The sequence below is a fragment of the Platichthys flesus genome, chromosome 24 (genome assembly GCF_949316205.1).
Source record: "Platichthys flesus chromosome 24, fPlaFle2.1, whole genome shotgun sequence".
Classification (NCBI taxonomy): Eukaryota; Metazoa; Chordata; class Actinopteri; order Pleuronectiformes; family Pleuronectidae; genus Platichthys; species Platichthys flesus.
The window spans coordinates 11772357-11799504 of NC_084968.1; the positions used below are offsets into that span (position 1 = coordinate 11772357).

Genomic DNA, 27148 nt, shown 5'->3' on the forward strand with positions numbered 1-27148 from the left:
CTTAGAGAAAAAGTACGTCCATTTAATAGTTTAGGGAAAAAGCGTAAAGAAGGCGAGGTGCAGACAGAAGTCCACAGGTGATGGCTGCAGACTTTGATCACAGGAAACACATTCATCACTCGTCAATAAGCGTTAATCAATCAGTCATGTTCATTGAGAAGGACAAACACTGATGACGGTGTGAAAGGTCATGAAACCTGAGGTCTTTAGTGGAAGGACATTAAAGGAGCGACATTCATCTGAAAGACAATTCAGTTGTTTATCCCACATCAACCTTTAATTAATCAAATGTTGGGTAATTAATCTCCATTTAATTTTAATATAAAAATACTTTCTCCAGATCAGTGACGGGGTTTGTTAACTGTTGAATTAATTCGCTTATCAGATCATTTTTGTATTTGTTTTAAAGCAAAATCTGAAATAAAAACCTTTTATTTAGTACTTTAGCATTCCTGAGCACAATGTAAAGATTTAATATATGAATTTTGAGGCTGAATGATGATGTTTAAAACTCATATAAGTGTTTGTTAATGTCTTTATCAGTGGCTGATGTATGAACAGACAATAGAATAAAACTGGTACTATAACATGTCTACATGTGAAACAATACAGCGTGTGAATTAAGACTTAAAATGTCCCTACAGCTAGTATGTTACAACGAACACAAATGCCTATGTATGCATATATGTATATATAAAAAACAATATTAGAATTCTGAGTGAAGTCAAATAAATATTGGATCCTGAAAAACATAATATGGGGATGTTTCATGATATAGTTTATATTCCTAAAACTAATTTTAAACTAATACAGATGTCAGTAAGAGACACACTCATAAATCCATGTGCTATTTTTAAAATCCACTAGATGGAGCCATGGTCGAGCTCCAATGAATGAAGCACTTGTAACATAAATTTGATCACTTTGTATGAAACTGACTAAATTATAACTTCATTAGTCCGTCTAACACAGAAACAAAGTTGTGTTAATTTAATTATATAATATCTATATTATTGGTAGTTGCCCAGTGAAGTATATACTGTGCTGTTGAACTGTTGTCCTGCTGTTGAGAAGCAGATTCAAACATCTCCACACAGAGACTTTGAGAAAGATTTATGAAAGCATTCATCACGCACATCAATAGAAACACATCTTCCTCCCACCATTCATGCGTCTATTAAGCATCACTGTATGGACTAATGGTTGTTTCACTAAATCAACTCAGAGGTGTATTTGCATAACAACATCTCTAATCACCGCACCATCCATGTGACGTTAATCAAACGGTGCCATCATCCTCCATCCATCAGTGGTGATAACCCTCCTCACATCCTCCTCCTCCTCCTCCTCTCCCCCCTGTCTGAGTCGTTTCCTTGGTAGTAAAACGCGTCGAGGGGGAAAAAGTGGCGCATAAAAGCCACAAGTGCATCAGCTGAGGAGCAGAGGTGGGACACCACGGAGCAGGAGCAGGAGGAAGCCGCTGCGTAAAGACGCACGATAAGGATCAGGACCGAGAGGAAAACAGCAGAAAGAGGAAGGAAGATAACAGAGGAGCTGGCGAGGAGATGGTGAATTATTGATTTTAGATCCCACCTTTTTCTTTTTTTTTGTGATCTGTGAAGATTGTTCCTGCTGCAAACAGGAGCTGAGACGCGTCTGGAGAAGGTGAGAACAATCCCCCCCCAGAACACCAACAGCTGCTTTTCTTTAACTCTATCTGCTCAGTGCTGTTTTTAAACTTGTGATTCATACCAGATAGCACTGGTGGTAGATTTACAACTCACATCATATATCATTTATTATCTTATAGATGTCATTGCACTTGAATTTGGAGATCTGTAAACTGAATCACTTCATTGAAATCCAATGAAGAGGACTTTAACCCTGTTTATTATTTTAGGAGGAAGTATTGTCAAACCAGAAAACACAGTAGAGGCTAAGGAGGAACTGGACATCCTGCAACCAGCTGATTTCTCCTCTGACAACTCAGTGTCTCAATCCAATTTCCATAAACCAAATCCACTTGATAATAAACTAGTCTGACAGATTCACCACTGCACACTTGATTTGAGAGCATTTTATGGATCCAGGATGTAATCTTGAGTAGCTCAGGAAGGACGACTTATCAGCAGCTCCTGGACCTTGCTCGCTCTCTCTCTCTGTGGCAGGGGCCTCGCCTCTGAGTGTCTCCGGCTCACGTTTGATCATTCGCAGGGACGCTCACATCTACTGTCCTCTCTCCTTTGCACCCTTCCACAGTCCCAGTCCTTCATGAGCCCACGTGCTGCTGGTCTGCTGCTGCTGCCTCAAGGTAATGTGAACTCCTCCAACACTCACTTAAATTGACAGAAAGCTGTGTTTGTGTGTTCCCAGTTAGCTCATATCTCGGTCTCTGAATAACTTATTTAGCCTTCTCTGTTTCCTATCTTGAGCTCAATGTTCTTTCTGTCTGAGCTACTGAGAATCTCAAGTTTGTCCACAACCCCAGTCTCTGTTTTTGGTTCATTTGATCCATCTCACGTTTTCTTCTGCTCATCAAGAAAAGCTTGAGGAGCTCAGAGGTCATTTTCTAGGTCAGCCGGGTTAAAACTTAGCTATATCTGGTTGAAACGTAATGATTCTTGAGCTGAAAGAATTTAAAGTTCATTGAAATCTCCTTGAAACAACTGCTGTATCTACAATCTTAATATATCCTGTGTTCCTCTCGCCCAAAAAAACCTGTGTCCAGCAGATTTGCACTCTTTGTCGATAGCCCTCATGTCATACTTGGCTTTGAGGAAGCACTCGCTCTCACTTAAAACCTCATTATCAGCATACGAGAGTGTTGCAACCTGATAACGCAGAGTGACGCTGCCTTATTGAAGCGGGGAGGTGAGTGAACACGCTGCCTCACATGTGCCTGTCGCATCATTAAACTCCAGAGGATCGTGAACTTTGGAAAACATGTGACGAGCCACGGTGCTGACGCTCTATATCTCTGGGCACGCCAGGGTCAGCGGATTGCTGGGTGGCCGTGAGTCAGAATGAGCGTCTCGGCCTCGTAATTCTTCCTCAGCTTATGGTTACTAGCGAGGAACCGGCCTTTTTAGGCATGCCACATGTTTGCTCCGCTCCCCCCTCTCTCTGTCAATACACTCAACCTCAAAAGGCCATTTGCTGCGGGGGCCTAATGGCTCCGCAATCCACGAAACTGCTCTCAGATCCACTAGTGTCCACACTGGTGCCATATTATGATTTTTTTGCATATTTGTTCCCACATTAGCGCCTGCAGCATGTAAACATATCTTTGTTTGACTAGATTCGGACAGGTTTGAAACAACAAGGGTATTTGCCGTCTGCTCTCTGACCTGACCCTGTGTTTCTGCTTCCACAGATGGCAGGAGGTGATGAGCGATAACTGAGAGATCACTTGTCCCCATCGAGAAGGAAGAGCTCTTCGCTTGTGACTCAATCGGCAGAGAACAGCTCCACACTTTTAAACTTGTTAAATAAACTGGTTAAACACGAACAATGGCTTCCTACGCCCCTGCACCAACACAAGAGGAGACGAATGGCGACATCCCGTCCAAGTCCAATCCCCCTGGAGAGTCCATGAAGCTGAAGAAGGAGATCTCCCTCCTGAACGGGGTCTGCCTGATCGTGGGCAACATGATCGGCTCGGGGATCTTCGTCTCGCCCAAGGGCGTCCTCATCCACAGCGCCTCCTACGGCCTCTCTCTGGTGGTGTGGACCGTGGGCGGGATCTTCTCCGTGTTCGGGGCCCTGTGCTACGCCGAGCTGGGGACCACCATCACCAAGTCGGGGGCCTCCTACGCCTACATCCTGGAGGCCTTCGGGGGCTTCATGGCCTTCATCCGCCTGTGGACATCGCTGCTCATCATCGAGCCGACCAGCCAGGCCGTCATAGCCATCACGTTCTCCAACTACATGGTGCAGCCCATTTTCCCCACCTGTATAGCTCCGTACCTGGCCAACAGGATGCTGGCGGCTGCATGTATATGTAAGTACACATCTGGAGAGTGTTGGTGCTTGTGTGCGACAGGGAGACAGAAGATGATGAATCCGTGACACATACAGTCAGAGATGATCTGTCATGGCCACTGTCGGGTTTGCATCTTAGACAAAGCACGTGAGCGTTGGAGTCGTAGAGAAGTGAAACACTGTGACACAACAGCTGAAGTCAGCAGGTCAGCGCCACAAAGAGTCACTGATATCAGATGAAACAGGGAAGTGAGTAAGCTACAAACTTAGGAAAAGACATTTTACTTACTTCAGATTTAGAAATCCCAGCATTTTGTCATATGTGAACTTTAAACAGATGTTTTTCTGATTTGGAAACTCTCCATGCGTGTAGCGGCAGGATTACAGCCCAAAGCAGTTTGAACAGGGGGCCACTGGGAAAGAGCTAAACTTACAAACTGAATAAATCAAAGTAACAAGAACCTCACTCGACTGGTCACACGACTTCAGGGGCACAGAAATACCAACGCTCAGGCAACCAGACGCTGAGGCAAAAGGCCAAAGGCAGACAGAGCACTTAATGAAGCGATAACTCAGGTACAGGATAAAAGAAAATATTGTTATCCTCCTCACTGCAGGGCCACTCTGACCTGAGAGGCAAGCTGACAGCTCAGCACAGGAGCCACAGTTTAAACCCTAGTGAACTCCACTTCCATTCAGTGAAGTTCTCCCTTAAAAAAAAGAAAAGCTTTTCCTTCCCAGGGAATGCTGTGTAGTTCCCCTGATTCTAATCGGATACAGTGGAGATGAGAATAAGATTGTGTACATACCAATATTGTTAAAGTTAATTTTCATCATCCTATCTTTTTCTCTTAGTTTTCAAAGTAGATCTTCCCACTTGCGTAAAAAGGCAGATGGTTCAATTCGTACAGAAGCTCAGTAAAAATGATCAGATGCACAGTAAACTATTTGACTTACATTGTTAAATCCAAAGAATAAGTCAGTAAATCAATTTTAAACAGTTTATGAGTATTTCTCAATTTAATTACGATCTAATAATCCTGACTTTATAAATCTGAACTGAACCTGTTATGGTGTATTTTATTATGATATAAATATGACAGATTTAAGTCATAATCGGTTAATTAATTATAATATAATTTTGACATATTTTCGACACATTAACTCATAATTATAATTTAGCATCTCACAACTGTAAAGTCAAAAATTCGAAGAAATATCCTTGACTTAGAAACTGTACTAGTTACTCTGTCATGAATGTCATTTTTAATAAATAGGTCAAAGTACCTTGCATTAGTAAGTTAAAAGTATTTTATTAAAGTACTGAATACTTTTACTTACTCTCTCCACTACATTCAAACTGTACGTCACCCAGCGCCGAGGTCTCAGATTCTCATGTGAGGTCACAGTCAGGGAGCAAGTGAAGGAGTTTTCTAAAGATCTCCATTTCACTGCACATCTGGACCGTGTTTGACCTCCGCTGCCCGTCAGCGAGCCTCCTCCACCCGATCCCACACCTCCCACCCTTCTATCCTTTCACTGTCAACACACTACGCCTCCACTTCTGTGTGGCAGCGTCCCCCTCTCCGCTGCCCGTCGCCGGCCGCCTCCGTCCGAGCCCTCGCGGACTGTTGTGTTTGAAGAGGCGTCCTGCCGGGAAGGGGCTTGTTATGATCCTCCACCTGTCAATGAGGTGGAAGACGATAGTGTTGTGATTCGCCTCCCTTCACTGCGGCTGACGGCGGTGATGTAATCCTGTGTTGGTCTTTTGTCTAAACGTCTGGGTGGTGTGGAGGTCTGTGTGGACTGGTGAGTGCATGCAGGGGGGTTTGCAGGTGAACTTCTTTGATCAGGAACCACAAGACTTCAGGAGACAGGAGGAGGATTTAAACAACAACTAGAATGACTGAGTGGAGCCCATACCTCCACGAAGGCCCCTCGCGTTCCATCAATCACCAAACTTCATACACTCATAGATATCAGTCCTCTCAATGGGCCTGATGTTGTCATCAAGATCCAAGGAATTCTTCTCAGAGAAATCAGGTTTTGATAATGCAACCTCTTTTCTGGATCCACGCCAAAACTTTATGGTTTCTTCCCTCCCCCGCCCTTTATCCTTCCAGTAAGTTTTGAGAATATCCATTAAGTAGTTTTTGAGTAGTCTTGTTCACAAATGGGTAAACACACATCTCCTTAAACTCTACTTTTCAGAGAAATATGACCAAACAATCCCAGTATGATTTAGAGATATGAGCGGCCAACCTAAGCCTTCACTATCTCCCTATTTATGAACTGCATCAAGGGAATTATGCGCTGACCAGAGGCCAAAGGCAGATAAGCAGGACAACATGTTTTCCAAGTTCACCAGAGATGCTCCAAGTGAAAGAGGGCGAGCAGTTTCCCTATCAGCTGCTCAGACTGCTGGTCAATAAGTGGACATGGTCACACATCACCTCAATACACAAGGTCATCAGATTAGTGCTGGTTTCACAACTGTCGCTAAAATGGGTGTACCTGTGTGTGTGTGTGTGTGTGTGTGTGTGTGTGTGAAGTTGCATGTGCTGCACTCAGCTGTTTCCTCGTCTGAAAAACAACAGGCCAGTTTGCTTGAGTCAGCAGCAGCGTTTCCTTAAATCAGCCCAACTCTTCCCCGGACATGCGCTGGCACACATTCAGTTCACACAGCAACCGTTTGTTCTCTATGTGTGTGTGTGTGTGTGTGTGTCTGTGTGTGTGTGAGAGAGAGAGTAATGAATGCACATTTGTAATGTATGAGCTGTGCTTCCTCTCCCTCAGGTTTGCTGACCTTTGTGAACTGTGCCTATGTGAAGTGGGGCACCAGGGTCCAGGACTTCTTCACCTACGCCAAAGTCATCGCTCTGATCGCCGTCATCATCACGGGCATGGTGAAGATCGGACAAGGTGCGGACCCACAATCCCCCCCGATACCCGAAACCTGCAATTTAAACACAACTAAAACAAACACATAGATGGTGTCAATCACAATATTGCAAATTAAAGAAATTCCTTTTTCTTTTTCCCAGGTCACACTCAGAACTTCGAGGACCTTTTCTACGGCTCGTCTAAGGACCCGGGGGACATCGCCCTGGCTCTGTACTCGGCCCTGTTCTCCTACTCCGGATGGGACACCCTCAACTTCGTCACAGAGGAGATTAAAAACCCAGAGAGGTGAGGACGGCAGGAGATACCTGCACATATTATATAGACATAAACCTGCATCCAGACAAATTATGACGGCCATCATTAATTGTTAATTTCCAATTAGTGATATCTACTCGCGGTGCTGCAGGGTGAAGCTTCAGGAATGAGCTTAGCACCATTGTAACACTGTAATTAAAGTTGTTCATTTCAAACAGGGGCTCACATTTTGATCATCATCCGTCCTGCTTCATGTAAAAAGTTACACATCGACCTACTGATTATAAATTAATATACAAAGCTGCAGGTTGTGATTTGATCCTCGTCTGTTGCATCAGTTAAGTAGGAAACGATAAATACAACAGAGTCTCAGCCGGTCTGAACATCAGGTTTAAGCCGTTCGCTGTGATTGACAGCTGATCAAATGAAGGCAGACTACACACGTGATTGGATCACATGCCTCTCCCAGAGTTCCCAGGCAGATTAACTGACAAACACCCCCCTCACCACCACCACCACTACCCTTATCCCAGCATTCCCCATCCTTCCCTCAACCACAGGGTCCATCGCCTCCTGACCTGGGGACTCCATCCTGTCACCGCTCTCATTTTCATCTGCTCTGCTTCCCCCTGCTGTTTCTGTGTGTGAATTACAGGAACCTGCCACTGGCCATCGCCATCTCCATGCCCGTGGTGACTGTGATCTACATTCTGACCAACGTGGCGTACTACGCCGTCCTCCCCATGAACGCCATCTTAGACAGTGACGCTGTAGCTGTGGTGAGTTCCTGTGCTACTTCAGCTGTATACTCTTCTCTCAGGTCTTTGGCTTTTCGTCTAAGATTCTTCCCTCGTTCCCCTCCAGACGTTTGCAGACCAGGTGTTTGGCGTGATGAACTGGACCATTCCCCTCGCCGTGGCTCTTTCCTGCTTCGGAGGACTCAACGCCTCCATCCTGGCCTCCTCCAGGTGAGAGAATCGGCAACTTTGGAATATTTCATGCCCACCCCCCTCCCCCCCTCATCGTGTCCATCAACGTCACTCATCTCCATTCCGCCTGTTGCATCCTTTTTGTCTTTGAAAGGTTGTTCTTCGTGGGCTCCAGAGAGGGCCACCTCCCCGACTACCTGTGCATGATCCACGTCCACCGCTACACACCCGTCCCTGCGCTGCTCTTCAATGTTAGTCCACCTTCACCATCCATTTATCCTCCATCGTCTAAATGTCTTTTCACATTCAATCCCCGCGTCGCTCTGTCTGACTCACTGTTTCTCTCACGTCTCTGCAGGGCGTCATGGCTCTTATATACCTGTGTGTAGAGGACGTCTTCAGGTTGATCAACTACTACAGCTTCAGCTACTGGTTCTTTGTGGGCCTGTCCATTCTGGGGCAGCTGTACCTGCGCTGGAAGCAGCCGGACAGGAAGAGACCACTGAAGGTAAATTCGGGTTGAACTTTAGCTGCAGCCGCTGGGAACTAAGGCACTCAGCAAGAGAATTTCTGATTTCATCCACATCAACACCAATGTACCACTTGACCCACTGAATCAGTCGGGCTCTAGCATGGTACCTGTTTCCTTATCCTAAGTGACGTGATGATCATCGTCTCAACTCTCCCTTCTCTCTCCGTCCCACAGCTCAGTCTCTTCTTCCCCATCGTCTTCTGCCTCCTCACCGTCTTCCTCGTGGTCGTGCCGCTCTACAGCGACACCATCAACTCCCTGATTGGAATCGGCATCGCCCTATCAGGAGTGCCCGTCTACTTCCTCTGCATCTACACTCCCGCCACCAAGAGGCCAATGTGGGTGCGGCGCTTCATCGGTAAGAGACCCGCAGGATTTTCTCATCTTATCCGACTGAATCCAGCTGTTTTCAGGTTGACAACAGACGCACCAGCTGCTCTAACCTTTCTCTCTCGTCTCGGCCTCTTTCAGCTAAATCTGGCCTGGTGATCCAGAAGGTTTGCTTCTCTGTTCTGACTGAAATGGACGTTGACAAGGAAGAGTAGACGTTTTTGGTTTCACCACGCTGCCGCAGACCGACCACGCACAAACCTGAGGCTCCACTCGAACTCATCCTGGCTGGTCGACTGCCGATGCTCGGCCTTGACTAAAGAACACTTGGGTCTGAGCTGGACCCAGCTCTCTGACCTGTCAATCATCACCCTCTAATATGTGTTATGAATGAAGGCTCCAGATGCTTGAAGGCAGGATTTCACTCTTAACTGACTTGACTGATTTCGGAAAGAACAATTAAATGTATCTCCTTCCGGTTTCTGTAACAGAACAGTCGATAATTATTTAATTGACATATCAAGACAACTGTTGTGTGTGAAGACAAATACATGCGACACCTTCCTGATCATAGGGGAAGGTGACAAATATGGTTTTAATTGTTTGAGTGGACGGGAGATGATCCTCAAAACTGACAGTGTGACCATTGAAACATCCTTGGTATTATTACCATCATCACATAAGAAAAGCAAGGACTTATATAGATTAGAATAAGCTTCACATTCACTGTGGAGGGTAAAGTATATATATATCATATAAAGTGTTATACACAGTCACCTGCGAGGTCTAGTGAAGTAAAGGGCTATTTTTACACAAAGTAACTCAGTATTTTTTTGGGCTGTTAAATGTAATTTTGAGACAGTTGGGCTGAAAACATGTATTTATAATAAAATTACTTGTTGACAACACAACTGACTCATTTCTTGAATTCCTAGTGTGTGTATGTTCTTGAATATAAAGACAAGGTTCACGCCACAGTGGTTGTTTCAAGGCAGATTTGACATTTTAATTAGCATGATACATACACTGCCCCAGCCTGTCCCAATATCCATCCATAAATATTTACAATGTGTTTGTCGTAGATTTAAAACTTTAAAGCTACGAGGAAGTCTGATTTATCCAATAGTGTCCTTCCATGGTCTGTCTTTGTCGTTAGCTTGCTTGTCTTTCGTTGATGCTGCGGCCATGGGAGGTGTCTGCTGCACAGGATTGTGGGTAAAGGTCTGCCTCAGTGGACCTGTGATGGAAATGGACAGAAGGAGTTGGATGATAAACTCAAGGAAATACGTGTCTATGCTCTGCTGTGCTTCACCAATCAGGAGTCAGTCAATCAAACATCACTTTACTAATTAAAACCAAACTTACAGGAAAGATGAAAAGCTACGTAAAATCACGATAACGATCTTTGAGAAAAAGTTATTTAATGTGAACTTTTACTTGTTAGACAACATCCGCCAACTGGCACGGAGGAGACGGCCACCAGGGGGCAATCTGGACACTTGGGCTTCACTGTTCTATCAGTAAATGCAGTCTGTGCTTTGAATGCACATGATAGTGAAAGAGTGAAGAGGAAGAACAATGCTAACAGCGCCATCTGGCCATCATGATGTGTAGGTACATTTTATAAACCCTGGGTGAGTGTCATTGTTCGGTCTCTGTTCCCAAGAGCGAGCCCTCAAAACATGTTTATCTGAACCGAATTAATCTACATTTCAACTTCTCAAATAACTAATTCATTGTTTGTTCTATAAAAAAGGCAACAAGGTGAAAATAAACTTCATTTAACACTTTAACATAATTTGAAACCATGTAAGAAAGATATTCACATTTGAGAAAGAGGAAAACAAGCACAAATGAATCTAGAGTTTCTGACCTTTAGCAGCAAGGTCCAGGTGATTTTTGATCCTCCTCTCCCTCTCTTCCAGCTGCTGAGCCAGCTGAGCATTCTTCCAGCCTGGAAATCCGCACAGAGTCACAATATATACAGAAATAAATCATTTTTGTAATAAAAGAAATCAAACACTGGATGCCTTTCTGGTTTAACAGTACTGTGATAACCCAACACATCAGTTGTCTGCACCCACCCTTCTTCATGGTTGAGAAGAATCCTTCATTTGTGGGCAGAGCGGACTCTGGGTGTTTGATCTTCTCTGGGATCCTCAGTTTATCTCTGATCAGTGGGTGTCTGAGCAGAGCCACTTGACCCAGGGAGAAGCAGTTAGAGGTCAGCCAGTATGTGAACACCGCCTGAGGTCGAGAAAAGAAGACTTTAACTGTTAGAAAGTGGCTTTTTGTTATAATGTGAATGGTAACAAAAGATGGTGAGTGAGTGAACGACCGACTTACTGTGGGGAAGTTGATAGTGAGAGGGAGGATGACGAAAGGCATGATCCTGAACACAGTCTTCATGGCTCTCAGATTGGGGTTGTCAACACCGGACTCTGCCCCTAACTGAAAGAGAGAAAACAACACATTTATTATAAAGGAAAAGACCATTTACATCATTAAGTTTATACAATGATCAGAACAGGTTCATGGTGTTTAAATGCAACCGTGTCTGTTTGTGTTGCCTCACCTCCAGGATGAAGAACATGGTTCCAGTAACGACTACAGGTAGAATATAAAAAGGATCTGCTGCCGTCAGGTCTGTGAACCAGAGCATACCTCCCGTCTGCATGCTGGGCACCGGCAGATAAGCCATTTTCCTCAGTGCGATGAAGAAGGAGACGAAGATTGGTGCCTGAGGGAACAGACAGATAAGTGATTTGTCCTGATCATCAAAAAAAATGTTTAAAGTGTATAAATCTTAAGATATGATTCCATATTAAATATTTTTTAGATCTGTATCAAGCACTTCACAGAAACACACTGGCAGCTAAATGTCACATGTATCCATTTGAATTCTGCACCAAACACACTAGAGTAGAAATCAGTTCCCTAAATATGTCCGATATTTCCATTAAGATCCAGGGATTACTATACAAACAGACTGGGATAAAAACCTCCTTCCTGGTGAAGACCATCAAGGAAACAAACAGACCTGCACCAGGGGAACCAGTAAGCCACGCAGAGGATTCACATCATGTTTCTTCTGGAACATGTTCAGGTCTGTGTAGGCTTTGGCAACTGCAGCATAAAAACAAACGGCATGACAACTTGATCAGATTGGGGTGACACACACACAAACACCCCCCCACACAAACACACAAACACAAGAGAAGAATTTAAGTTTACATTCAAATTTGTTTCCACTCTGTTTGGCCTCCTGCATCCTGGTAGTGAGTTTGGACATTTCAGGCATTACGTTGTTCAGCTTGGCCGCCTCTCTCTGGCCCTTCACGATGACTGGGAACACAGCCATACGAGCCAGAACTGTTCCTGTAGGGGAGGAGGAAGAGAAGGAATCCGGGCGCAGGATATTATATCTGATACAATCTACCTTGACTTTTTCCCCAGAATGTCAGATTCACGATATGTTAAACGTATTTTGTTGAGCGCCGTGCTTACCTACAACGATGGCCCCCCACCAGGGCAAACCCAAATCCAAGTGCATGAACTCTAAAAGGTTTTGGATCAGTCCCACAGGTGTGTGAGCAGCCAGTCCCAGCTCTGCTAAGGTGGAGTCTGCGGTCGCAGCGTGAAGGACCTCCACTGCGGTGGGGGCAGCATCTGCCACATACTCGAGGATTGGCTGCGGTAAAATAGGGGAGGGGTCAGTGGACACGTGATCAAGGGACAAATCCAAGACGGGAGTAGAAATGGCGCTTTCTGCTACTGGTACGGCCATGGAAAGGGATTCAATTGGAATCTGAAAATATAAATGAGACCAAATGACAATTAACTTTAGAGTGTTCAGGTCTAAGACAGAGGATGTAATTCCAGATGTGGTCTCCACCTGTTCAGCGATTGGCTGTCCGAAGATGGGGGTGGAGTCAGCGGACAGAGAGACAGGGGTGGACTCCAGGATTGGAGAACTGTAAGGAGCCTCCACCACTGGAGCTGCCACTGATCCATCCTCAGGTGGGATCTGGAGAGATTTGAATGCACATTGAGTATCAGTCTAGTAAGAATGTTCTACTGGACTACAGCAGCTCCTCGTGTACGACCAATCACCTGTGAGCTGTTGTGTCTGAGCGTCACCGCGTTCACCCAGAGGAACTTCCCCTGTTGTCTGCAGCCCAGCAGGGTCCTGGTGGTCGCACTACGACACTCGATCACTGTGTGCAGGTGGGACCTCTGGAGCAGCCGCTGTGTGGGAGCCCGAGGGTCAGAGTCAGTGGGGACGACACTTCACACAATAAAACTATAACTTGATGAAAAACAGGTTGTTAAACCTGGGAGAAAAACAGGGAGTCACATGTCTGATGCCAAGCTTATCAGATGTGGAAAAACTTCATAGTTTACTTAGAAGTTTGTTATATTTAAGCACAAAACTAATCTATGAAGATGAAGCGTCAGCCCTTTTCACTCTGTCTTAAGAAGTCATACCTACACATTTACTTGTCAGCACAGTGACTCTGAAAATGAATGTTTAGCACTAAACGTACAGTGGAGACATTGCTATTGCTTTCTTTATGTAGGAGATGCAAATGTATATATTTTTCTCGTTTGGGCTTATGCATGTTTATTAATGTGTAGTATTGTAATATATCTGAATATTCATCATCATCATCTTATCTTAAAGGTGTGTAGCAGGTTGAAGTTCATCTTAAGACACAGCGACCTCTAGTGGGAATTAGGTCATTTACACCAGACTCATCAACTGGGGGGTTATTGATTCTTATCTATATATACTACATATATACACTGTATAAATACTACATAGGTATATCTAGGTAATGTGTGAACACCTCCTGGCCATCATACCACAGCTTAGCTTGTAGCAGAGCCACAGCTCCAGTGACTTGAAACCATAATAAATGAAGCACCAACACATTAATGGACTTATTCTCTCCTGGTGATCGTTAGCATGTTAGCATGTTTAATCACATATATCTAACCCCCCCACGTTGCTCTGGTTAAAACCCCCGGTGCAGTAACAGTTGTGTTACTGTTGTGTTACGCTGCTGCTGCTGTCAAAGTCAAAGGAGACATGCACGCTCAGCTACCTAGCATCGAGCATGCTAACCCGGCTAGCTGGTTAGCCGCTGGAAGCCACTGTTTACGTCGTTATTTCAGAACCAGGAACCGAGACGCAGACGCGGAACAGTAAAGAGAACCTACGTGGCTCCACGCGTCGGAGGCGGGTCGACTGCCGCGGCTCGGTTTCCCAGTTTGTCTCAGGAAGGTTCTGGCCAGGCAGCCCGGTGTCACCCCGCTCCTGATGGCGGCCATGTTTGACAGGGAAGAAGGGGGATGACGCGCTATGGGAACAGAGCGGAGCCAGTTCGTGCTAACGCGCTTCTCGCATGGTGAGTGTTTTGATATTTACTTCCAGGTTTTATTTATTGAAAAAAGAAGAAGAAGAAAAATAAAGATGATGAAGAAGAAGAAGAAGAAGAAGAAGAAGAAGAAGTTTTATGTATATTTATTCAAATATATTATTATATATGAAGCAGTGGTATTTTATTAGTCACCAGAATCTCTCAAGTTACAATAAATGAATGATAAAACAAAAAAAACGAATACTTTAACAGTGAAGTAAAAAATGTGTTTTGTTGCATTAGTTCAGTTCATCAATAATCTTTTAACAAGCCGGTCTGGTAATTTTTTAATCTGAATATTGTAAATATAAAATCAAACTAACAACGAAACAGCAGAGACAGACAACACCACAAATAAAATAAAGTGTGTGATGAACTTACATACAACTCAAAATGAAATAAACATGAATGTGATCTTGTTTTCCTCCTAGTGAAATAACCCATTAACTTATATTTGTGTCATCTTCTATCACAAAGTGATATAATAATCCAGCACTTTAATATAAAATTAACAACCCTGTCTCTCATGTATACCATTTACTTGAACAGGAATTGAAGTGATGCATTATACACGACCAAAAACCATCAAAGATGATCTGTTAAATAGACAGAACCACACAGAAGTATTACAGTGAGGATTATAATGTATACTGAGATAATGTATAATTACCAATTTGACATGCAGTCGTGTAAAATCATGTTATCTTGGATAACGTGTGCACATTATCCTATTCCCACACTGGTTTCTTGAAAAAAAAAGGGAGACAGCCAGGCAACCGTGTGTCCTTATGTTTCTTTGCATGTTCTCCTCTGGATTGAGGAGCGGCGTCTGTCTCAATGTCCTCCCTTGTGTTTCCAGCCCTGTGTTGCTGTGGATCTGGAGAAGGCGACTCGTTCAGGTTCATCCCGCTCAGGCCCTTCGTCAAAGTCGCCCTTCCATTCGACCTTGGGTGAGATTTTTTTTTGACATTCTCTCTATTCTTTGATGTGTACTGTGGGGTTTTCTCTCTGTTCTTCACCTCTCTGCCTCTTTGGCTTTTCCTATCCCATTCCTCATATCCAGCCCCGCTGACTCCCAGGTTCTCTGCCTGTCTCCTCCTGCCTGATTGTCTGATTTGACTACATTGAGCATCTCCTTTATTTAGTTTCTCTCTGATCCATTTCTCCTCTGGTCCATCAGCTAATTGTCTCTCATCCTCTGAACCTTGTCCAAAGTGACCCTTGGCTGAGGATCTTCTTTTCCCTTGTGCAGCTTCATCACCTCCTCTCCCCCGTTTCTCGTCTCTCTCCTTTTTCGGTTGCTTCTGTCTTTTTTGCCACCAGCTGATCCCTCCCAGTTTGGACCTCGACGTGACACGTTTTCTATTACCAGCACGTCCTTTGTTGTCTTTTTCCATCCTTTCATCCTCTCTCTTTTTGTTCCGACCAGCGTTACCCTTTCCCTCATCATCATCCACGTTGTCCAATCCTTCATGTTTTAGGTTCTTTGCATCGCTTGTTAAGAATTTGAAGTATTTTCTCTTTTCTTTTTTATCAATTCTTTCCTTTTCTCTACGTTCCTCCACACAAACTGGAGGATAATCAGGGGACCTGTGTCTGGCCTCTTTCTCATGCTTGTGTTCCGGATCAGGTTTTGGTTGGATTCCTACTGAGAACAGTACTCTCTTCTCTGCACTGGTGTAAGCCTCTGCCTCCTTTCCTCCCTCCTCCTCCTCACCCTTCCTCATCTTCCTCTTATCTCTCTCATGTTTTCTGTTACGTCTATTCTTGTTACAACCCTTACAATCGGGAACATAGTCTCTTTTTGCAGGCTGACACAATCCATTGGAGTATGCAGCTGGAAAATAGGTTTAAAATAAAACAATTAACAATCACATTTAAAGCAGAAATCCACGCCACAGGAAAGTAAGAATAATAGAAATATCTCACTTTTCTTTTTCTTGTAAAAAAGAAGATGAACACTCCGGGATCTGAAGGGATGATGGAGAAAAAATAAAGTTATTTTCATGTTCAGCAAAACATCTGATGGGAAAGAGAAGAAAAATGAAAACCTACTTCTCAGTATTGCCAGTCTGGAACGGCTGGTTATCAAGCTGTTGATGGAAATAATAAATAAAAATGAGATGGAAAATAAATTCACAGATGAATAAAAGTCAAAGTGATCACTCTTACCAACGTGACGCTGGCATCGTTGAAGTCGTACCACCTCTCATCATCCTGGGACTTTATCGTTGCTGTGTAATGTCCACCTCTAAGATCACCGAAGTGATCCACCCAAGCATACAGCTCATACGTCTGATTCTGATCACCAGGGGGAAAGAACAGGGTGAGCAGTAGAAAAATGAATGTGCTGTGATAAAATACTACAAAATAAAATACAGACTGTACCTCTGGGATTTGTAGGGAGAAGGGAACAACCACGACCCGGTTGTTTTTGACGTACGACATGTAACGGTAGTCAAAGTCAAACCTCTTTAGCAGCAGCGTCAAAACCTCTGGATGATGCCTCATTACACATGTCTGTGTGAAATACGGGTTGTCATGTTGTTTTAATTCCCTTTATAAAGTCTTTATGCTGCCATTAGCAAATCAGACACATGGTTGGTCATAACTCACCATAGTAGCATCAGATTTGGTCTCACAGTGGTCACAGTACATCTGGTTTTCTCCGCTGAAACGTGAGGTTTGGAAATACTCCTTGATGCCATCCACCTAATGAAACACATGATCCCGTCTAAGACTTTTGGACCCAATGTTTTCAAAGACTTGTATTTTTAGGGGCCAATGCTGATATTAGGGACTTCAGACGGGGGGCCCAGAACGAGAATTTTGTGAGATGTCCTTTGAAACGCTCCTGAAGCCCTTATTGATGGCCAGAGGGAAAAAAGGTGACAAAGCATGTTGGAAGTTTTACAATAAATCCAGGAGAGGGCAGTGCAGGGACATTTCTCTGTGGATTCCAGAAGGATGAGACACTCCTTACTTAAAGCCAATGGGATGTATGATTTATTAGGTTCTCACCACTCTGAAGACTTTACTGTGGGAATCCACCAGTTCAAGAGCAAGATGCCAAAATCTCCCATCTGTGTTATTCTCTTTGCGACAGTGGGAACATGTGATCTTATGCGTCAACTCTCCATGGAAGATCTAAAAACACACACCAAAAAAATAATGACTTTACATGTCACTCACGTGTTCATCTTCAGCACTGGTGGCCTGTTTACCTGTGATGCCTCAGAACTGGTCAGAGTGAGAATCTTCTCAAAGTACTCTGCAGCGTCGTGCTGCTCGTTCACTGAACAGGGAGGAGAGGAAATCAGGAATAACAAAGGGTTGGATTTCAACGTAGAACTCCATGTTAGCTTAGTGAGAACAGATTCAAATGTGGGCTTGGTTCTAAGGCAACATGTTGTTCCCACGTACCTGTGTGGATGACCAGCTTCTCTCTGATGTTATAAGTGGATGCTGTTTGTTTCAGTAACTCATTAAACACGTGTCTGAGTTGAGGGTCAATACACTCAGGGTTATGAGGGTCACACCTGAACAGGAATCAGACCCAGAGTCAAAGATGGACTTGTTTAAAATGATCATACTGTGAGTTGGACTTTGTAACACACCTTTCCACAGACTCTCTGAAGTCCTTGGTCATGAACAGCACCTGCAGCACACTGTTCAGGTAACATGTGGCCCCTTGGTTGAACAAGCCATGATACACTATATCAGCTGCTGGAGGGAGAGTTTGATCAAATGCATGTAAAGTACAGGAGCATCTCACACCATGGCTGCAGATAACAGGAAGTGGATCTTACCTGCAGAGGTGGAGACACCTTTGAAGAAATGTGGATTTCTGTGCAACGAACTCATCATGACCCGTTCTCAGTCACATCCACAGTTATCCACAGGGAGATGCAGTTTACAATCTTCTGTTCAAAACAACAAATCAATCACTAATAAATAAAAACAATGAGCCTACCTTCAGCTGTAAGATTCACACAACCCTGCCTCTGTTTACTATGGACTCACACGCACAGTCTCTCTGTCTCCTGCATCCACCTCAGAACACTTTCTGTTTCACTGGGGCTGAAATGCTGTGTTCAGGATCACATGACTTACAAGAAGCTTGAGCGTTATGAATGAAACGCCCTTTAGGCCACTGATCATATAAAACACCATGAAGCTTATTCAGAAGCTGAATCAATTTTTTTTTGGACACACAACAAGATTATATTTTACAGTGATATGCGAAATTCCTGTTTGTGGCTCAAATATTAAAACATAGTGTATGTCCTCATCTACAACACAAGCCGTTAACATTTTGCATATATACAAATTCCTATAGTAGCACCACACATGTAGGTTATTGTGAAGGCAACAGAAATGAAAAGCTAATACAAATTTAAAGGAATTCATAAAACACAATATTTAAAAACATGATCCTTTATTATCAGTTATTTATGTTCTTATCATTATTATTGTATACAAATTTTATTATTTAAACCCTTCCAGTGACATGAGGTAAACAACAACACAATCCATTCGTTTCAAAGATAATAAACTCTAAACTTACCGAAAGTTTTATTTACGATCGTTAGTGAAGACAGTAGCATAGAAAATTAGACAACGAACAATAAAAATATCTCAACAAAGTTTAACATTTGAATTCCCTCCACAATCTGTTATTAGAAACAAAATCATACATTACATTCAGCGTCATTTATTTATTTATCTCTAAAAAAGGTCAGAATCAACGTATTGCTTTAGTGTGTAAAACATAACTTTTCCATTGAAGTCAAAAGTGAAGTCAGTGACTTCATCTACTTGATGTTTTCTGTTACCGGCCAATGAATAAGCAGATTTACGCTGATGTGACTGACTGATTACTGACAACATGAGGAACAACTTGTGCATCACTAAAATGACGAGCAGTGTTATTATCTCTAATCCCACTCTGAAGTCTGGTTCACATTAGTCATAGTGTATCTTCATCTTTTTGGCTCCCTCTTCTGTTTCTATTCTTATCGATCTCCTCTCGATACGTACTTGAACGCCACTCGGAGTCTCCTCTATCTCCTCATCAATTATCTCCCCATATAGTATAGTCTTAACCGACCCACCTTCACCCTCCACTACAGCTCTTTCTGTTGGCTGAGAATTCTCCATCTCTTCAACACCTTTACCGCCTTGGTTCTCCCTCAGCTCTTTCGTTCCCGATTGAGAGGGGTCTTTATTTTCTTTAGCTTGTTCCTCTGCACCCACACCTTCATGGACACCGATCGTCTCCTCTTGTATGTTCTGTCCGCCATCATCTAACCCTCCCTCATCCTGATCTTCCACACTCTCACTACATTCAGGTTTGGTTGTGGATCCTTGTGCGGCCTCGTCATTTCCTCTTTTTGGCTCCTGATCTCCTTTTTCCTCCCTCCTCTCATCTTTCTGTTGCTCACGTCGTTCTAACAACCCGCTGCCGCCTCCCTGCTCTCCAGCACCAACATCTCCCGTGTCCTCACACCCTTGAAGGTAGACATCATCTTTTGTCAAGAGCTCTGATCTCCCGGTCTTTCCTCCCTTTTCCTCTTTATCATCTGTTCTCGTCTTCTCATCAACTGCCTTTTTGTCCACAATGACAAGTGGAGGGCTCTGACCACAGACAATGACATTGCCACAGTGGGGGCATTTTGTCAAGTTTTCAGGCTCTGAGGTCAGTTTATTAGCTCTCATCTTTCCCTCACTACCGTCAACTTCCATCTCCTCCTCGTCTTCCTTTTTGTCCGTACTACCAAGACTATCACATGTTGCATCCCTGTCACTGGCCTCTGGTTTCAAATCCTGATGAATATTTGCTCTCCCTTGTCTAACATCATCTATTTCTGCATTGTCGCAGATCTGATCCTTCGCTCTTTCTTCAAGCTGAGCCTCTGCAGATATCAGTCTTTTTCTCTTTTCTGTCTGATCCTCAGCTTCTGCCTTTCTTCCCTCCTCCTCCTCCTTCCTCATTTTCCCCTCATCCTCCTCTTGTTTTTCATCTGGAAGATAACCAGACGTGTGACTGCTCTCCTCATTACCCTCCTGATCGATGTGTTGTTCCCTCTGCCTGACTTCAGCTCCATTGTCCTGATCCTCCACATTACAAATGGGACCTGGTCCTGCAGACCCAACACTGACGTTTCCTCCGTTTCTGTCGATGGAGACGGACTCTGTCTTGCCATTGCCAACTTCTGCCATCTCCTCACCCTTCTCACCCTCCTCACCCTCCTCAACCTCCATACCCTCCTCACCCTCCTCTCGCTCTGTCATCTGCCCATCATCTTGACACTCATCACCATCGTGTCCAGCAGCAGGCAGAGGTAAACCTCCATTGGGGACCACCTCACTGATTTCTTGAGTATGAATATCTGTAACATGGACCAGAAAGCAGGATTCAAATGACTTCAGGCAAAGTGACAAACATCCTGATGCACGAGCATAATGAAACATAAAACAAGTGTCTTACTTTGCTTTTTCCTGTAAAAGAGGAGATAAGCACTCTGGGATCTATAGTGGGGGGGAGGACATGAAAATAAATACAGGCCATTTTCAAATAGAGTAAAACAAGCAAAAGAATGCAATTTTTTCTCCAGAATCACATGAGGTCCCGGTGACCCTTTGTCCCCAAACAATGAAATCTCATCAGTTCATTTTTTAGAAAAAGGCCACCTTGACTATACAGTCCAAAACTGGTAACTGGTAACCCCAAAAATGTACGGAGGGTATGAAAATAAGTATAAAATCTAACCTCTCAATGATGTCCTTTTGGAACGGCTGGTAATAAAGCTGTTGATGACAAGAATCATCAAACATTACACAATGAATCAGGAAAAGGAATAAAACTTTCATGTTCATGTTCATGTTCATGTTCTTACCAACGTGACGCTGGTATCATTGAAGTAGTACCACTTCTCATTCTCCTGGGACTTTATCGTTGCTGTGTAATGTCCACCTCTAAGATCACCGAAGTGATCCACGCACGCATACAGCTCATACATCTGATTCTGATCACCAGGGGGAAAGAACAGGGTGAGCAGTAGAAAAATGAATGTGTTGTGATCAAATACTACTAAATAAAACACAGACTGTACCTCTGGGATTTGTAGAGAAGAGGGAACAACCACGACCCGGTTGTTTTTGACATACGACATGTAACGGTAGTCAAAGTCAAACCTCTTCAGCAGCAGCGTCAGAACATCTGGATGATGCTTCATTACACATGTCTGTGTGAAACACGGGTTGTCATGTTGTTATAGTTCCGCTTGTTGAACATGAATCAGAAACAGGGTTTGTCATAACTCACCATAGTAGCATCAGATTTGGTCTCACAGTTGCCACAGTACATCTGGTTTTCTCCGCCTAAACGTGAGGTTCTGAAATACTCATCGATGCCATCCACCTAATGAGAAACACATGAAACCATCTTGGACTCATACACCTCAAAGTTCATAAGCGTAAGAGACCTGTTCTTTATCTGTTCAGATATATAGGCAGATTTTTATAATAAAAAAAAAATGTATTGAGGCTTAATATCGTACAGTTTATTATGAACAATTCATAACAAGTCAGGTTCTCACCACACTGTAGAGGTCACTGTGGGAATTCACCAGTTCAAGAGGAAGATACCAAAATCTCCCATTTGTGTTACTCTCTTTGCGACAGCGGGAACATGTGATGTTTTGCGTCGACTCTCCGTGGAAGATCTGAAAACACAAATCTTACTTTACATGAAACATGTCATTCATGTGTTCATCTTCAGCTCTGTTAGCGTGTTTACCTGTGATGCTTCCGAACTGGTCATAGTGAGAATCTTCTCAAAGTACTCAGCAGCGTCCTGCTGCTCCCACACTGAACAGGGAGGAGAGGAAATCCCATTATATTATTATATTATATTACTAAGCAGGAGCGCAATGCATGATGGTACATATTGCTCAGTTAATGACCATCGTTCGTACACTAGTTTTCACGATGCAAACGATGAGATCTCACTATATAATGGACGATATAGGAATTAGTGAATGGTTTCAGACACAGGCACAAACGTATATAAAGATGGACGCCATGACTGCTCCCTAAATTTGAAGCCAAAGCCACTTGATCGCCACCTGGTGGATGGCTGCAGTATGGGTCACAAACCCTGAATTCTAAATGTTAGTGAATGAGACATGGACCAAACTAAATCTTCAAAGTGCATGTCAAATACATTTTTCTCGCTGGTGTATTGTTCCTGTAAGTTTGGTTTAAATGAGCTGTTTGATGATATACAAACAGGTTGGATCACTACTGCAGAGACATTGGCTCTGAATGACATCATCAGCACAAGATGGCGGTGTTTTGCAGCTAGTGGGAGGAGACATGTCATCCATCTTTAAACACAGCACCAATCAAAACAGTTTGATCCTTCAATGTCAAGCCTCTATTAAGGCAACATGTTGTTCCACATACCTGTGTGGATGCCCAGCTTGTTTGTAATCTCATTTGTGTCTGATGTTTGTTTCAGTAACTCATCAAACACGTCTCTGAGTTGAGGATCAATGCACTCGGGGTTATGAGGGTCATACCTGAAAAGAAATCAGACCCAGAGTCATAGATGCACTAAAATGATCATATTGTGAGTTGGACTTTGTAACACACCTTTCCACAGCCTCTCTGAAGTCCTCGGTCATGAACAGCACCTGCAGCACACTGTTCAGGTAACATGTGGCCCCTTGGTTGAACAAGCCATGATACACTAAATCATCTGCTGGGAGGAGAGTTTGATCAAATGCATGTAAAGTACAGGAAAGTCTCACACCATGGCTGCAGATAACAGGAAGTGGATCTTACCTGGAGTGTTACGTAGACCAGTGTAAAGACAGCTCATCATGATCCTTTATCAGTCACCACAGTTTATCTTCTGTTCAGAAAAACAACTGTGCTTCCATTAAACACAAATACAACGAGCTGTAACATTCACACACCCTTTGCTCTGTTTGACCATCAACTGTTCTAACTGCAAGAGCTCTTTCACTTTCACTTGCTGGGATCCTGCAGCTGCGTGTTTCTGAATAATCGCTTCACTTAGCTGACACCTCTTATGAGAAACAAGTCTCACAAGTTTCTTACAGGGAAACTGAATATTAGTTTGCAATAAAAACAGCTCTAAAAATAGTCCAGAAACTGAGACACTCCTTGGATTCGTTCCATGCACAACCTGAATGCAGCATAGGGTGGGGGAATAAATTGATCCTATGAAGTGACACTCTGAGTTCCAAGGAGGAGCACACGTGACAAGGAAATGGTAAACATTGAAAAAAACACATGCATTAATGCATTTATTCACATATAAATACAAGAATCTACAAATTAAAAGACTATGTTGATCATTTTTAGATTCGATATTTTAATGGGCAACTTATAACTAACTTTAAAGGAATTTAAAATTATGAATTACTTAACTATTAATTAATGAAATGCTTTAATAATGTGACAGTGATGCCTCATCTGAGGATCATACATGTACACATTCAGTTTACCCATACATGTGTTTGTTTACTCAAATGAGTTGTCTATTTGTTTATACTAAGTATTATTCCCTGTTTTGTTGATGGAGGTCGATAGAGGTAAAGTAAGTTATTGTTAAAAATTAAACATTTTCACCAGTATTTCATTCCCTGTTAAAGAGTCTCGAGGCTTCACTTTAACCTCAGAATAACCACACACTGATCAAAGATGAGACATTAGACAGTTTTATTTGTGCAACAGCAACTTTCAAACATATTTCAAGGCAACGTGGGAACATCGCTAAAAGGTTTATTGGAAGAAAGGTTTGACATTTGTAAACAGGAAGTAGCATCGTGAAGCAGCACAGTGGTGGTTTAGGGGGGCGTCGTCTCTGTCAGGCCGTCTCTCCTCCAGGAACCCTCAACGCCATCTGGATCACGGACATGTGTTGGATTCCATATTCAGAGAGCAACGTGAAGTCTCCGTCCAACATCTTATCTGTGAAGATCAGCCGCAGAGCCTCCTCTCCTGCACACACACACACACACACACACACACACACACACACACACACACACACAAAGTAAGTCAAACTGTAAGACATATATTCCATATTTAAGCTTAAAGTAGGTATTAGCTATTATCATTACATGTTTACCCTAAGTGAAACTCAGCTGGTGGTTGGGTATGAGAAACAGTAATGGCAGACACAATTTAACAGTAACCCCCCCCCCCCCCCCCCCCCCCCCCCCCCCCCGGTCCCTTTTTCCTGGGAGCCCAAAATCCATTAGAACGCCCCTTCTTAAATAACACTCCATGAAAAGACAAACAACAGGAACATTTCCCAGACTGCGTTCAGCTCCCTCATAGAATAAAATAAAGCGACGGACTTTGTGCGTTTACCTCCGCTCTGGGGGAGTTTCTCCGCAATCTTCTCCTTCAGCTGCAGAACCGTCATGGTCTTCATCTGCTCCTCCGTGTTGCACAGGTCGATGGTCATCTTCTCGCCCCTGAGACCGTGAACCACGACCTGGTAGATTTTGCCCATTCTCTGATTTCTCGGTGAACTGCTCGCTTGCACTCTGGCCCTCTGCTCTGCCTCTGCCTCCCGTGGAGTGTTGTTATTTAGAGTACACAGTGTGTGGCGACTTTCACTTTCACCCGAAACTCCACCCATTCTGCTGAAACAGAGAGTTTGAGATTGTTCTGGACACGGAAGCAGCCTCCAGTCTCCACCGTTCAGACCGGAGAAGAGGAGCTGAGGTCAAAATGACCACAAACAACCAGGGAGAGAAGAGATTCGACCCCAGAGACACGACCCTGAAGTTCGTCAACCGGCCTGATGACCTGGATCCGATGCGTAAGAAATAAGACTTTAATTATTGACCATTTAAGTGCAGGGTTCCTGTTTATTACTCTCATTTAGTTAAACAAAGGAGATGCACTCTGTTCATGTAACTCTTATTATTATATGTATTACTGGCGCTGCTATTATTAATAACACACTTAGATCTAAACAACTGTTTCTGGGCTATGAATAATTTCATTAATAATAATACAAGTTATTTGTTTAGCACTTTTAAAAGAAGATCAAAGACACTTGAAATAGGATTTAGAAGGACACACTAAAAAGTCACTAAAGATAAAAAACAATTAATTAAAAAAAACATGCTCTTGTTGTTGTTGTTGTTGTTGTTGTTGTTGTCCTGAAGCCCCAGAAGAAGGGGACCAGGGTCTCCGAGCAGAGATGTCCTGCGGTCATGCTGTCACCCCAGAGTCCCTCACCGGGTGGTGCCGCAGCCTCCTGGATCAGGTACCTTCCACCATCACACGTCCACAGGTTTCTACTGCACTGAGGCCACAAAACTGCTTCACAGTGTGTTTCCGTCATTGTTAGTGCTAGTTACTTCCCTCAGGAGATGGAGGAGACCAAAAACTGAGCAAAAAGATTGAATACCGAGCTGTGTATTAGCTCCATTGCACACATATTACTCCATAACTTCTGATTTTGTAAATAATCACGTGTTAACAAATGTACAATATGAATTAAAGACGTTTTGTAATGTCAATCTGATATAGGATCATTATGTCTTTGACTGGTTGATGTGTTCTCCTTTTGATTTCAGGGCCAGTACAAGTTTAAGTGCCCCGCTTTGATGGACGACACCGTAGAGCAGTGTAATGAAGTGTGGTCCTATCAGGAGGTGCGCAGGCTGGCAGTGCTGACCACTGAAGAGATGGCGTACTTCGAAGAGAAGATGGCCCGCCTGGCTGCCGTAAAATACTGTGAAATCAAAGAGGTGAGTGTCCCAGTGTCGTCTTTCCCTTTGAAAAGATACAGACTGATTTATGTAACTCGAAAGGAATTATCAAAACTCACAGGGCCCCTATTAGAGACGATAGAAAAGACTAAAGGAAGGGAATTATTAGGATTTGTAAATATGAGAGGAAGAGCAGTGGTAGAAGTGTAGTCCTGAAGTTGAACTTGAATTCCATTAACGCCCAAATATGAGACTGGTATTAATCTTCTCCTGAAAAAAAAAAATTTCCCAATGATTTCTTTCTACCAGTGTCCTGGCTGCAACACCTTTGTGGAGCGAGAGGACCTGACTAACCTCAGCGTGGTGTGCACAGTCTGCCAGGAAGACGATGAGGATCACTACGCCTTCTGCTGGCAGTGTCTGAAGAAGTGGAAAGGCCCGATGCCGCGCTCCGACCGCTGCGACAACGACGGCTGCATCAACCTCAACCTTGAGCTCCTCAAGAACTGCAAGGACACCAGTCTCCCTCAGGTGCAGGGCGTGGACAAGTGTCCCTCCATCCGGGCCTGTCCCACCTGCGGTCAGCGTGTGGAGCACGACAGAACCGGCTGCAAGAACATCATCTGTCCTCGCTGCCAGGTGGAGTTCTGCTTCGTGTGCCTGAAGCTCACCAGCGAGTGTCTGAAGACGAGCTCCTACTTCATCCCCTGCAAGGACGGCGTGGCTCCCAGACAGACCTCCATACCCGTGTGGCACCACAACTAACAGGGTCCAGGAACACACACATTCACTATGCAGGGTGTGTGCTTGTTGTGTTTTTAGTGTTTGATTTCACTCTGAGTTTTGACCAATATTTACTTAATCTGAAAGAGCTAAGGATATCTACTGTATTCTCCTACAATGTTGTTCATTACAAATTGAATTAATCTCTGTTCACTGATCATTAACAACTGTATCACTCAATAAAGGTTCCTTCACCTGAACACAGAATGCCTATTTGTTGTCTCTTCCCAATATAATAAGCAG

General features: G+C 43.6%; 6 protein-coding genes across 9 annotated transcripts; 2 read left to right on the top strand and 4 right to left on the bottom strand.

Moving 5' to 3' along the window:
• The first annotated feature begins 1450 nt into the window (after positions 1 to 1450).
• On the top strand, positions 1451 to 9842 carry slc7a7 (solute carrier family 7 member 7). 2 transcript variants are annotated; one of them, XM_062383703.1, is made up of 11 exons: positions 1451 to 1665; positions 2260 to 2311; positions 3374 to 4000; positions 6778 to 6903; positions 7026 to 7170; positions 7796 to 7919; positions 8005 to 8108; positions 8224 to 8320; positions 8428 to 8577; positions 8776 to 8959; positions 9073 to 9842. In XM_062383703.1, exons 3-11 carry the CDS (start codon positions 3511 to 3513, stop codon positions 9144 to 9146), a joined length of 1494 nt encoding a protein of 497 aa, XP_062239687.1. In that variant the 5' UTR covers positions 1451 to 1665; positions 2260 to 2311; positions 3374 to 3510; the 3' UTR covers positions 9147 to 9842. The 2 variants fall into 2 exon arrangements, with proteins under 2 accessions (XP_062239687.1, XP_062239686.1); XM_062383702.1 differs by lacking the exon at positions 1451 to 1665 and having other exon boundaries at positions 2024 to 2311.
• Positions 9843 to 9909: 67 nt separating this feature from the next.
• oxa1l (OXA1L mitochondrial inner membrane protein) lies at positions 9910 to 14307 on the bottom strand. 2 transcript variants are annotated; one of them, XM_062383698.1, is made up of 11 exons: positions 14155 to 14307; positions 13045 to 13179; positions 12827 to 12958; positions 12439 to 12622; positions 12166 to 12309; positions 11972 to 12057; positions 11507 to 11671; positions 11278 to 11382; positions 11016 to 11178; positions 10805 to 10885; positions 9910 to 10168 (listed from the first exon to the last, which is right to left on the bottom strand). In XM_062383698.1, the coding sequence occupies exons 1-11, from the start codon at positions 14263 to 14265 to the stop codon at positions 10047 to 10049; spliced, it is 1428 nt and encodes a 475-aa protein (XP_062239682.1). In that variant the 5' UTR covers positions 14266 to 14307; the 3' UTR covers positions 9910 to 10046. The 2 variants fall into 2 exon arrangements, with proteins under 2 accessions (XP_062239682.1, XP_062239681.1); XM_062383697.1 differs by having other exon boundaries at positions 12439 to 12739.
• A 321-nt stretch (positions 14308 to 14628) lies between these two features.
• On the bottom strand, positions 14629 to 18367 carry LOC133949716 (ubiquitin carboxyl-terminal hydrolase 47-like). 2 transcript variants are annotated; one of them, XM_062383681.1, is made up of 11 exons: positions 18164 to 18367; positions 17972 to 18077; positions 17778 to 17893; positions 17579 to 17649; positions 17376 to 17501; positions 16971 to 17066; positions 16743 to 16874; positions 16527 to 16655; positions 16410 to 16447; positions 16284 to 16324; positions 14629 to 16191 (listed from the first exon to the last, which is right to left on the bottom strand). In XM_062383681.1, exons 1-11 carry the CDS (start codon positions 18219 to 18221, stop codon positions 15083 to 15085), a joined length of 2022 nt encoding a protein of 673 aa, XP_062239665.1. In that variant the 5' UTR covers positions 18222 to 18367; the 3' UTR covers positions 14629 to 15082. The 2 variants fall into 2 exon arrangements, with proteins under 2 accessions (XP_062239665.1, XP_062239664.1); XM_062383680.1 differs by having other exon boundaries at positions 17972 to 18080.
• A 429-nt stretch (positions 18368 to 18796) lies between these two features.
• Positions 18797 to 23351, bottom strand: LOC133949713 (uncharacterized). The gene is made up of 11 exons (XM_062383673.1): positions 23205 to 23351; positions 23013 to 23118; positions 22824 to 22939; positions 22156 to 22226; positions 21956 to 22081; positions 21682 to 21777; positions 21470 to 21601; positions 21254 to 21382; positions 21127 to 21164; positions 20845 to 20885; positions 18797 to 20746 (listed from the first exon to the last, which is right to left on the bottom strand). Exons 1-11 carry the CDS (start codon positions 23242 to 23244, stop codon positions 19320 to 19322), a joined length of 2322 nt encoding a protein of 773 aa, XP_062239657.1. The 5' UTR covers positions 23245 to 23351; the 3' UTR covers positions 18797 to 19319.
• A 739-nt stretch (positions 23352 to 24090) lies between these two features.
• On the bottom strand, positions 24091 to 24909 carry zgc:194655 (uncharacterized protein LOC794380 homolog). Its single transcript, XM_062383730.1, has 2 exons — positions 24765 to 24909; positions 24091 to 24389 (listed from the first exon to the last, which is right to left on the bottom strand). Exons 1-2 carry the CDS (start codon positions 24907 to 24909, stop codon positions 24256 to 24258), a joined length of 279 nt encoding a protein of 92 aa, XP_062239714.1. The 3' UTR covers positions 24091 to 24255.
• An 81-nt stretch (positions 24910 to 24990) lies between these two features.
• si:ch211-212k18.15 (uncharacterized protein LOC563681 homolog) lies at positions 24991 to 27105 on the top strand. Its single transcript, XM_062383717.1, has 4 exons — positions 24991 to 25221; positions 25574 to 25674; positions 25988 to 26161; positions 26432 to 27105. Exons 1-4 carry the CDS (start codon positions 25131 to 25133, stop codon positions 26885 to 26887), a joined length of 822 nt encoding a protein of 273 aa, XP_062239701.1. The 5' UTR covers positions 24991 to 25130; the 3' UTR covers positions 26888 to 27105.
• Positions 27106 to 27148: the final 43 nt, after the last annotated feature.